Raw genomic sequence first — 12,460 nt, forward strand, 5'->3', positions numbered from 1 at the left:
TCAAGTTTATAAAAAGTAAGAAATTTATTTACTAAACAATTACAAACATGACAACTCGGACACTTTATGTGATGAATGGATCTATGTGGATGGAATGTGAGGTGTGATGTTGTGTGAATGTGACGTTATCTTTAAAGAGCAAGTCACCCCCTACCAGATTCTTACTCCCACTTCCTGTTTGAAAAATGCAACGAATGCTGTTGCCTAGCAGTCTGAGAGGGCGGAGCCACTAACACACACACACAGAGGCTCACAACGACATTGTGACATCATATGGTACCAGCTATTGTTCTAGGGTACCTCTTAGCCAATAGTGGTGGCAGATTTAAATTCAAATGCAGTGCAGAGTTTTTACCTGACAACGGCACAACACTGACAGTTTTAGGCAGAAAATTAAAATTTTAACTAAAATGCACCAAAGTGCTAAACTATTGACGACACGTGTCTGCAGCACGATTAGACACACAGTTATGTAGTTTATCAGAAAAAAAGTTGATTTGGGGGTGACTTGCTCTTTAACTTGATTGTTCGTCATTCTGTTGAAAATGATCTGAGACCATCTTCTGGGTGTGTGTGTGTGTGTGTGTGTTTGTGAGAGAGAGATAAATATCCCATTCACATCGTTTTATCTACACAAGGATCATCTGTGGTTTGTCACCTTCCGACTTTTTGTCAGCACCAGGAGACGCACCCTGAGGTGTTTACCTAGCCCCTGTTTGGTGCACCATCCTGGGCTGCTCTTACAGCCCAGGATGGTCTTACTAATGCTCTGTCTGAGGAACTTCAGTCTGGTTTTAGAGAGTATCACAGCACTGAAACTGCATTAGTGAGAGTTACAAATGATATTCTCATGGCCTCAGATAAGAATCTTGTGTCTGTTCTAGTCTTGTTAGATCTCAGTGCTGCCTTTGACACAGTTGATCACAATGTTCTTTTAGAAAGACTTGAACATGTTGTAGGGATCAAAGGAACAGCGTTAGGCTGGTTTAAATCCTACCTGTCTGACAGATTTCATTTTGTAAATGTACATGACAAATCTTCTTCATACTCCAGGGTTACTTGTGGAGTACCACAGGGTTCAGTGCTTGCACCAATTCTAGGGCTGGGCGATATGGACGAAAACGTATATCTCGATATCTTTTTGCTGAATTCCGATATACGATATATATCGATATTTTTCCTCCTGTAAAATATTTACAAGTTAACTCACTTCAAGCTGTCTTGAGAAATTACATACATAAATCAGTAGATAAAATGCATAAAAATGTATTGACTCTTGTCAAACTTTAACCTTAGTGCCTATTCTCTACCAGTTTGAGCTTTAGAAACACTGGTACAGCTGTCTGTTAACACACACAGTTGGGAGCTAGAGGTGTATCAAATGTCCCATAGGCACTTTTTATTTATATATTTATAATTAATGTACAATTATTTAAATTTCATCTAGAGGTGGCCCATATCGTATATTTATTGTCCAGAGAAATAAAATATATCATGTTAAGCTAAATTTATGATGATGTAATTGCATCTACGATCATGTGGGTCATGCACAGTGGAGTTAATAGTAATCAGGGCAAACCTGGCTGGAATCTAACCGTACTGATTCATATCAGCGATTATACTGTAATGACTCAGAGTCTCTGGTTGCTCTTTTATGGGGATTATTTTCGGGCTTCTGTTGCCGTAACCCATGCCTTACAAACTCTTAACTTTTTCAACAGAATCGCTCGTAACGGAGTATTTACTAGCATAGCTAACCAGAGCGGAAAAAAACGGAACCGGAACAACATTTCTCACCCGTTGAGCTCGCCTTCAAAATAAAACGTTAACCCTCTAGTTTACTGTTAAACTGTTATTTGGCCACTCTGACTATCCGTAGATGTTTCCCGATTACACAGGGGAGGGAGGGGTTTGGTTCGTCTCCGCACGAGCAGAATGGATAAACAGAACTCCGTTGGCGTTGAACGTCCCCAAATAATTAAAAACCAGGACGCTAAATGCAAAGTTTAGAGCAGCACATTCACCCAGAGGCTCTCAGATAGAGCAAACTTGTGAGAATACACGTAATAACCGCTTAGAGACGGAGCAACATGTCGCTAGCATTGCGGCTAATAGCTAGCATAGCAGTTTGACCAGTTATATCGATAAAAAGATATAAAGTCATCTTATATCTTGTTTAAAAATTATACCGATATTTTAAAAATATCGATATATCGCCCAGCCCTAACCAATTCTTTTTACTATATATATGCTCCCAATTGGTAAAATCATTAGACAGCATGGGATAAACTTCCACTGTTATGCTGACGATACTCAGTTATATTTATCCATTAACCCTGATGAACCTAATCGGTTGGGTAGATTACAGGCTTGTCTTGAGGACATAAAAAATTGGATGACTCTAAACTTTTTGCTTTTAAATCAAGACAAGACGGAAGTTCTCATCTTTGGACCAGAAATCCAGAAAAGGAAATTGCTTAGCCAATCGCCTGACCTTAATGGCATTACATTAATCTCCGAGAACAAAGTAAGGAACCTTGGTGTTATCTTTGACCAGGACATGTCATTCAAATCCCAGGTTTCACAAGTTTGTAGGATTTCCTTTTTCCACCTTCGGAATATTGCTAAGATTAGAAGCGTCCTTTCCAGGAGTGATGCTGAAAAACTAGTTCATGCATTTATTACATCAAGACTGGATTACTGTAATTCATTACTCTCAGGAAGTCCACAGAATGTAGTTAAAAGTCTTCAGCTTGTCCAAAATGCTGCAGCTAGAGTTCTGATGAGAATTAAAAAGAGAGATCATATCTCTCCTGTCTTAGCTTCCCTACATTGGCTACCTGTTAAATTCAGAATAGATTTTAAGATCCTTCTTCTCACATATAAAGCTCTTAATAATCAAGGTCCATCATACATCAGTGATCTGATTGTTCCATACGTTCCTAACCGAGCACTTTGCTCTCAGACTGCAGGTCTACTGGTGGTTCCCAGAATATCTAAAATTAGGATGGGAGGCAGATCTTTTAGCTATCAGGCTCCTCTCCTGTGGAACCAGCTCCCAGCTTTAGTCCGTGAGGCAGACACTTTGTCTACTTTTAAGAATAGGCTTAAAACATTTTTATTTGATAGGGCCTATGGTTAAAATCTGATGTTAGCCTAAATCTGGACAAGTGGGGGAGTAGAGGAAGGTGGAGTGTACAGTCGGTAAAGACGGCTCTCCCTTGCCCTGCCTCCAACATGCCTCCATCTAAATAGGATAGATTATCCAGAGTTATCTCTGTAGTTATGCTGCTATAGGCTTAGACTGCTGGAGGATACACTGACCACTTTTCACAATCGACTTCTTTCTTCTACAGTCTGCTCTTTAACTGTATTATTTCCTGCTATTTCAGCTGTTAACTTTATTTTCTCTCTAAGTGTTTTTCTCCCCAGAAGAAGCTACAACGATGTTCTGCTGAGCTGTGGTGGCCTCATGGAGGGGGCCATCGTCTAGCACACTGCTGCTAACCACTTAAACATTCTCTCTCTCCTGATAATAACTTTTTACTTTCCTTGACGTTGGATGTGCTACTACTAGTTTACCCATTTAATTATAGATCCACTAGGATAAATACAATAAAGTTTATCTTTCACCAAATACAATATTTACTAAGACATCACAACATAAGTATAGACACATTACGTGTGTGTGTGTGTGTGTGTGTGTGTGTGTGTGTGTGTGTGTGTGTCTGCTCGGTCTTCTCGATCCCCAGTGAGTCGTGGAGGATGGCTGCTTATACTGAGCCAGGATTCTCTGGAGGTTTCTTCCTGTTAAAAGGGAGTTTTCCTCTCCACTGTCGCTGCATGCTTGCTTAGTATGAGGATTGCTGTATAGTCACTGACACTAGTCAGTGACTTGATGCAATTTGCTGGGTTCCTTATATAGGAAACATTATTTCTGATTGGCTTAATGAACTGACCTGAATTGGAATGTTTATTATGTGATGTGCCTTGAGACGACTCTTGTTGTGATTTGGCGCTTTATAAATAAACTTGAATTGAACTTGAAATTAGGACCACGCATTCTGTGTTGCCCCATGGTGAGAGATCGCTGACCAACTGCTTTGTTTTTGTTCCAGTGCTGCTCGCCAGGGAATTCTCCGCAGCCCAGTAAACTGTTCCTGTGTCCTGCATCTGGGGCAGAACCAAGGGCGTCAGTTTGTTTTCAGAATTGCTGGGGACAATAACCATACACTTGAGTGGGGTTTAAAAATTGCTGGGGACAATATAGGCTAGCACAGGGGTCGGCGGCTCTGGAGCCGCATGCAGCTCTTCCATCCATCTGATGCGGCTCTCTGTGCTTGTAAAATAATGAATGGATATTTAAATAAAAAGTTTTATATTTTACTGCATTAATTTTACATCTGTAAGCTAATTCTAAATGTAAAGATTGTCTGCGTAAACCTGAACAGTTCCAACCCGGTCTTACTGTGAGACCGTGTTGACGGGTCACGCTTGTGTGTAATCATAGGCGCTTCCTGAGCTGGAGGATGTCAGATTCTGGGCTTCTCCTCAGACGGCTCCTGGATGTGTCGCCACATTGGAGACAGGAACAAGCACTATTCAGCCAAAGTTTCATAATCAGGGAACATTTTCTAAGTGACAAGTCTCTGAGAGACCGGGTTTGGAAAACACTCGCTTCAGTGGGAGGAACCTTCCCACATGCGCTCTGGTTCTGAGAGCCTGGATTTGTATTCTGAACAGTCTAAACATGTTTTTAAAAGAAACGTATGACAAAAGTGGCACCTGCTCAGTAAAACCACCAACAGGGTGAAAAATATCTAAATATTGTAGCAGAGACGGGCTACAACTTCTGGATCATCTTTATATAAATCGTTTTATTGATTATCTTCTTATGAAAGATAACTTTAACGTACACGAGCGACCAGGCGCGTTGCAAGATTTTCAAAAGTGTGGGGGATGTTGTCTGTGCCTAAAATAATTTGATTTTATTCACCTTGTTAGTTTAATTTCCATAATAGCGGAGCAGGTGCAGATTTTAGACGCGTCACGCATGTCTCCGTTTTAAACATGTTTAAACTGTTCAGAATACAAATCCAGGCTCTGTCTCGTTAGATCGGTGTAACTAAAGTTTGTACTGAATGAAACTTTACATTAAACCATGTTGAAAAGAAAAGGATCCGATTAAATCGTTTCCCCTCATTTACAGTCAGAAGTACAGCGCAGTGCGCATGGCTCTGGGGTTAATCAGGTTTAGTTGTTTCTCTTTGCAACAATCTTCACAAGAAGGCAAAACAGTTAAACGGCAGGTTACAGATATTTATATTAGACTTTTATTTTGACGGATAAACTCAACGATGTTGGTTGTTTTGAAAGAATTACCCCGATGCACACTGATGCGCATGGATGAGCGGACATTTTAATCGTTACGCACATCGCAGAGGTAACTTGATTCCCATCAGAACATCAGAGCTTTATACTGGACACTGTGTTCAGCGCGACTCGGAGCGCCCACGGTGGACAGTGAGCTGAAGATCTGTAGAGGGGTTCGCAGCGCAGTGCAGAACCACGGCGGTGCGGTAAGATTTCCTCCCACTGAAGCGTTCTGGAAACCCGGTCTCTCTGAGGGATGTGTCACTTGGAAAAATGTTCTTTTTATGAAATTAGGAAACTTTGGCTGAACAGCGCTTGTTCCCCTCTCTAATATGGAGACGCATGACGCATCCAGTCTGAGGCAGAATAGCTCTTCAGCCCAGAAAGCACCTGTAGAGACATTTGATCACGCACAAAGTTTAAGTGGAGCAGAAGCGGTCGGGCCACGGCAGGTGAAATGTTCCTAGCCTACATGAAGTGAAACTGTTTAATTGTAACATTAATATGTTACTGGACACGCTGGTCTGGTTGGTTAGACCAGTGTTTGAAGTGGAAAACACACACACACACACACACACGCACACACACACACACACACACACACACACACACACACACACACACACACACACACACACACACACACACACACACACACACACACCAATTAAAATAATGCTGATAGCGTGGACTAGAAGCCAGGTGATGGGTTACGTATTTAAATGATGATCAGGCTGCTGTAAAATGTAATCTCCATCCACATCCAGACACAATTATCCTCTATTCTGTCTCTATTTGCTCTGCTCTTGTCTGGGCTGACGTAGCTGACGGTGCGTGCGGCGCGCCTAACTAGCGGCTGATGCATATTTTACGCATTTGGAGAGGTGGGTGGAAGCTTTGTTTTTACTGGAAGATGGTCCACTTAACGCACGGGTGTAGACTACATATTAATGACAAATGAATGAAAATTTAATTGGGAGTTTTTACTTCATATTTTATAAATAAAAATGACGGGGTAAAACATTTATGGCGTCTTTTTAAACTAAATTTTCTAGCGCGACCTGCCTGCTTCACTAAGTCACTGCTTATTAAGGTCCGTCCAAAATGACCGTGGCCCACCCAAAAATGAAAACCTGGCGCCGCGCCAGTTATAAACCTCTGCAAATTGTTGTTCTTCACGTTATCAAACTCAGACTTTGTACAGCTAATGTCAAGATGTAAAATTATGAATTCAGTCGAGCTCTTCCGTCCCTCCCTCTCCTGCTCTCCTGGAAACCCGACATTGGCTGTCAGAAGCGGGAGGTGAAGAAGGAGATCAGGCAAACAGAGTGAGTGCGACGTAAAGAAACCAGACTGGTGTGGAGGTGAGCAAAACAGCTGGAAAAGTGAGGGTGTTGAATCCCCCACGGGTGCGACGCCCATGCGAGCGACCGGTACCGGCAGCTGTCACCTGGTTGTGAGCAGCTCTCTGCAGTCTGAGGGTAGGCCCCGCCCACAACGCTGCGGCTACTGCGGTGTTTTCTTTACTGTGGGAAACGGGTAATAATGGCTCTTTGATGGGAACAGGTTGCCGACCCCTGGTATAAGATCTGAGCTGGTAAAACAAAAATCCTCATCAGCAGGCTTTTTTTAAAGTGGGGGGGACACAGCTGCCAATCACAAATTTTGCCGGGGACATGTCCCCGGCGTCCCCGGTTAAAATGACGCCTATGCTCTTCTCGAGGAGGTCTGCTTCAGGCCGACCAGGGCCAACACACCCACTGCTGACAGCAAATTCACACCTTCCATTAGAGCAAGCCTCTGATTGGTGGGTAGAATCAGCCCCCATGGGCTTAAGGCAAGGATGTGTGAATCAACCGGGCCAGGCTGGGGCCGACTGGGGCTACCCGGCCCGGGCCGACCCGGTACAGATGGGAATGGCCCATAACAGAACTACCTTGCTTCCATCAGAACTGGTAGGTTGATAAACAGTCATAATTAAAAATGCTTTTTTTTAGTGGTCAAGTAGCTTGTTTTAAGCTTTGTGCGGGTTAGGCTGCACAGGTTGGAAGTTGATTTTACAGTCAGACTCGTGAGTGGGCCACCGTAGCTGCACTGCTTTCTCTGAACTGCGTGGGGCTAAGGAGTCACATTTTTCCATCACGATTTCAGTGGATTTCACACATGGGGCCTTTAAAGGGACTTTACGGAGTTTTGAATATTTATGCTCGTGATTGCTAAAAGCGTAACGGCAGCTTCAATAGTAGGCTCGTGCACGAGGCGCACATGCTGTACGTGCACACTCCTTAACGAAAATAACAGCTGAGACAGTCCTTTGTGTGTGTGTGGCCCGGAGGACAGAGGACAGGAGAACACGCAGCTAATTAATTAAATAATGTGGTTCTGTAGCTTTCTCTTCAGCACAGCCAACAAAGGTTTATGATGGGTCAGTCCTCCTGCATGCTCAGATCATTCCCTTCCCTTGTTTGAAAAATTGTTCCAAAATGAAAGTTGAACACACATCTTTTTTGTTTGTGAATTCAATGCCGTTCGGCGAGTCTCAGATAAAAATTTGGGCATCTTACTGTAAAAAAATATACCATTAATGTAAAAAAGAAACTCTAAATGAACTATGTTCACATCCTGTTTAGCTCTTTGCAGGGCGTGTCTCGCGTCTGGCACGCATCTGAGCGAGACTGAGTGCTCTTTTAAAATAAATTACTTGACTTTATTTAGCAGCTGGTGAACTAGCAGGCTGCCCGTCTTTCTATAATTCATTTAGCCAAACGCTTGTTGGCTTTGTTTTATCAGTTTCTTTCCTTATACATCTTTGGTGCGTTCTCACTGTGTCTTGTTTCTAATTCCATTTTTGGAAGCTCTGAGGATGTTTTGCAGTCGGCACACAAAACTGTCAGCAAGGTAAAGAGAAACCTTTCCCGTGTCTTAAAAAGAAGCAAAAATGGAAATAAGTTTCTTTCTTTTATTGCAGCCTGCTTGCTCCCAGTGGGCACCATCGGCATTGGTGGCGGGAGTTTTTCACGTGTGTGTGTGTGTGTGTGGATGCATGGCACTGTGACGGGTGACTTTGGTTTGGTGTGTATTCTTTGGTTGGCTGAATTGGACCCTGGTAAGCTTCAGCCTGTTCAGGTCAATTTAGTCTCTTTTCTTTCATATTTTAATAAAAGCATGTTGTTGGTCAGACCACGTCTCCTGCCTGGTCTCTAGAGTGGACCTGTGTCCAGTGGCAGCTGGTGAAAAATATTTTTGGTGGGGCTGTGCTATTTTTTTATTTTTAAACAAACTTGTGCTTTCTGAGCTTTGTGCACAACTTCACTATTTCCTGAATTAAGCACAGCTCTTTTATTTCCTGTCTTACATCATTGGACAAACTGATTCATCCAGGTGTGTCTGACTATTGGCACGCTGCCTTGCGGACCAAGGTTGAAAAATACTGCATTCAATTGCACATAAAATAACACGACCATAAATGGTAAATAGGCAATGCAAGAGGCAAGTAACAAAAACATTTTGTTTAATTTCAACATTTGAGTGAACACCAAAAATTATGAGCAGGTCACTGTTACAGTAATGGTAGTAAACACTACTTAGACAAAATGCCAGAAATGTACACTGTTAAATATTTCTGGAGTGTTGTGCCAAGGTCAACTTTATACAAAGATCAAGTGGATGCATGTGTGTGTGTGTGTTACCTCATTTGTACAGAAATTTTGCCCTTCTGTCCTTCTGAGTGGCAAAGCTCTCGATGAGCTTTTTATTGAAGTCAGGAATGTTTGTGACAAGCTTTTTTTTCCATGGAGAGCATGGCAAGAGCATTCAGCCCATCCTGTGTCATGGTGTTCCTCAAGGAAAGTCTTAATCCTCTTTAAAGTAGAAAAGCACCTTTCTGATTCGGCTGTGGTCATGGGTGTGGTGACAAGAATCTTCTTTTGCATGGCTCAGGATGGTGTGAAAAACCTGTCATATGATAAATAAAAAACAACAGATAAGTACATAGGAAACACTTTCATAGGAAATAATGTCATCAGTATCCTCTTACAAATGTCATATTTCCCAGTTTTTGGGACAATAAAACATTTCTGATTCTCAATCAGATGTTTTTACATTTGAGGTAAAAACATCTGATTGAGAATCAGAAATGTTTTATTGTCCCAAAAGCTGGGAAATTTGTTTGCTGCAGCAGAAGTGTAACAAGTAAACTGGAATCAGATTGATGTATGTACTAATTTACATGAAATACACATTTACGTGATTAAATATGTATAATAAGTATGTGTGTTGAAATTAGTTTTTACAGTTATTGCACATTAAACATGTTATTAAACAAATGTCCCGGTTTGTGGGACAACCAAGGATTTCTGATTCTGATTATCTTATTCACAGAAATGTAATGTACAGCTTACCTCTGCACCCAGCTGCTGTTGTTCCCTGCATGGCAACGTTAGCTCTGCTGCCTAGCATGGCTAGCTTCACCGTGTTGTTGTCCATGTGTGGCCGGGATGACTCGTGTTTCTTCACCTTCTCAGAAAAATGTTTCATGTCTGTAACTCCTGACTCATCCATGCCTTATCTGTCCCAGCCGTTTTGAATAACAAACACGGAAAGCAAAATAACGCATTAGCGTGATTGCATCCAGCTAGCCAAGCCTTCCTGGTGTACCAATTTTGGGAGAAGCCTAGTGTGTACAGTTTACCTCTCTCCTTCTCCTGCTGGCTTATCTTTACGTCGGGCTGATCTGGTCCAAGCTCTTTGACATTAAGTTTTTCCACCATAGTTCTCCTCTCGAACGGATACTGGAGAAGAGACCGAACTGAATTCAGTGGCTGCTGAGATCCGGTATCCATGCTGGTTGTAGTCACCGGCGGCGTCCATGTTACATCTGCGTCACGACCAAAAACGACTCTGCCGAGTTCTACCGAACACCAACGAATCCTTTGGCGGTAGCTCCATCGCCCTAGCCTGGCAAGCCAGACTAAATAAATGTAAGCAAGAATTTGGTCTAGTTCACTAGGCTACCATCGCCCATCATGCTTCTGAAACGTTCTGAAACAACGTCGACGCTGATTGGATACATTCCCATTCCTACCCTTTGATATTCTTGTCAGCAATTGGACAGCTGGTCTCGTCCTGTTTGGGCGATTGAAAAACAGCACACAGCCTCCACCGCTCGGCAGAGACCGGCAGAGACCAATATATATGTATATATATATATATATATATATATATATATATATATATATATATATATATATATATATATATATATATATATATATATATATATATATATATATATATATATATATGATTTATTTTTGTTACAAAACACACAATTAACTTAGAATATGTGATTATTGTTAATTTTATTTATTTATTTTTTAAAATAAAAATTAAAAACACGGAAAAACTGGGAGGGCGGCGCCCTATTGCCCTCTACTGGCCAGCCGCCACTGCCTGTGTCTATTTCCTGGGGTGAAACTCCCCAGGTGGCGTTGTGTGTGACCGGCAACTACAGCAACCCCGGATCCACATTAAATCGTAGAGATACAGCTGTGGATGATGGCTGGAGACGGGGTTCTCGCCCTCCAGCTTCCATGGATGAGCGGGTCACCCGTATGTAAACAATCTTTTTCACTGGGTCTAGTTAGAAATACAATAAATGTTCATAATCTTAAACGTTAAGAGATCCAGGAAGACTCAGCCTTTGGGATTGGAGGTTTGTGTTAAACTCTGAAGGTTGGTAAATGAAGGCTGATGTTTGTACGACTGCGTTAAAACAAACGGTCGGTATGCTCCCAGATCAATGTTGAGTAACTCTGGTGTGGTCTGATAAATGAAGGTAAGTGCTCCTAACTGTTCTGATTATTTAGGTCAGATTATTAATTTCAGATTAGATATACAAAAAAATAAGCCATCTAAACCAAAGGCGACCCCTGGAAAAATGCTGCATACAAAATTTTCTAGAGGCGCCCGTCATGTAAACATGATTATGGTCTGGAAGAGCGTGCCGGCAAAGCCAGACCCAAAAATGTGCTGCTGTCATTGAATACGGAGCAGAACTGATCAAGGACAGGCTGAGCAGCGGGGCTCGGGTGGGTTTTATAAGACTGGTGAGGTCCAGAGTCATGTGGAGACAAGAACAGACATCATCAGGTTTGACCTTTAATGCAGAAAAACAAAATAAATGAGGGAGGGCCTGGGAGCTAAAGGCCTACATGTTTTCCACTGTAGTCTCCAGGCAACGTTACCATAAACCCAAATGTCCGCGATGAAGACCGAACCCAACAGGGCCTCTGGGGAGGAAAGGAGCTTCCCCACTCTTTATTTCTCTAGTCAGATGTGGGTAGATGTGCAACAGCGACTAACACAAACACTAACTTCTGATGTGCACACGCTCATCAGGACTCAAACATGTTCGTTAACTCAAACTGAAAAGATGAGATCATCAAAAACAGGAAGGATGCGTTTCCTCTCCTGTGGGCTAGGCATCTGCATCGGATCCTGTTTTACCTAGAAAATGTTTCACTATCAGGCACTTACTCAGGGACTCCACACACACACACACACACACACACACACACACACACACACACACACACACACACACACAGTCTCTTAACATTGACTGCATGGTGGCGCAGTGGTTAGCACTGTTGCCTCGCAGCACGAAGGTTGCAGGTTCGAAACTCGGCTGTGGCCGTTCTGCGTGGAGTTGCGTGTTCTCCCCATGCATGCGTGGTTCCTCCGGGTACTCCGGTTTCCCCCACACATCACAACACGCCCTATAGGTTATAAACTGTACGCTGCTTTGGATAAAAGCGTCTGCCTAATGAATAAACATAAACTCCTTCACTGTAGACAGCTTCCTGAACAGCCTCTGTTCAGAGACATGGTTTACATCCTTTAGGACTGATGAGCTAACGGCTAGTTTGAAGCAACAGTGGTGGGAGGGTTTATACAATAATGTCTCGTATGTGGTAGTGACACTTAGGTCTTTGCTTCACTCCTACTAGCTGTTGGCTCATCAGTCCTGAAGTCTCTCATCTCTATTTCTCTGAACAGAGGCCATTGAGCAGTAAAATAGGAATTG

General features: G+C 42.5%; 1 protein-coding gene across 1 annotated transcript in view; it reads right to left on the reverse strand.

Annotated features, from left to right (window-relative positions):
* gtf2b (general transcription factor IIB) overlaps window positions 1–9,175 on the reverse strand; it is a 124,915-nt gene extending 115,740 nt beyond the window's left edge. Inside the window, exon 1 of the mRNA XM_070541820.1 lies at window positions 9,063–9,175. Within this exon, the coding sequence (XP_070397921.1) occupies window positions 9,063–9,067 (5 nt within the window). The 5' untranslated portion in view covers window positions 9,068–9,175. The remainder of the gene's footprint in view (window positions 1–9,062) is intronic.
* Between the last annotated feature and the right edge of the window lie 3,285 nt (window positions 9,176–12,460).

Source organism: Nothobranchius furzeri, chromosome 11 (assembly GCF_043380555.1).
Source record: "Nothobranchius furzeri strain GRZ-AD chromosome 11, NfurGRZ-RIMD1, whole genome shotgun sequence".
NCBI classification, from domain to species: domain Eukaryota; kingdom Metazoa; phylum Chordata; class Actinopteri; order Cyprinodontiformes; family Nothobranchiidae; genus Nothobranchius; species Nothobranchius furzeri.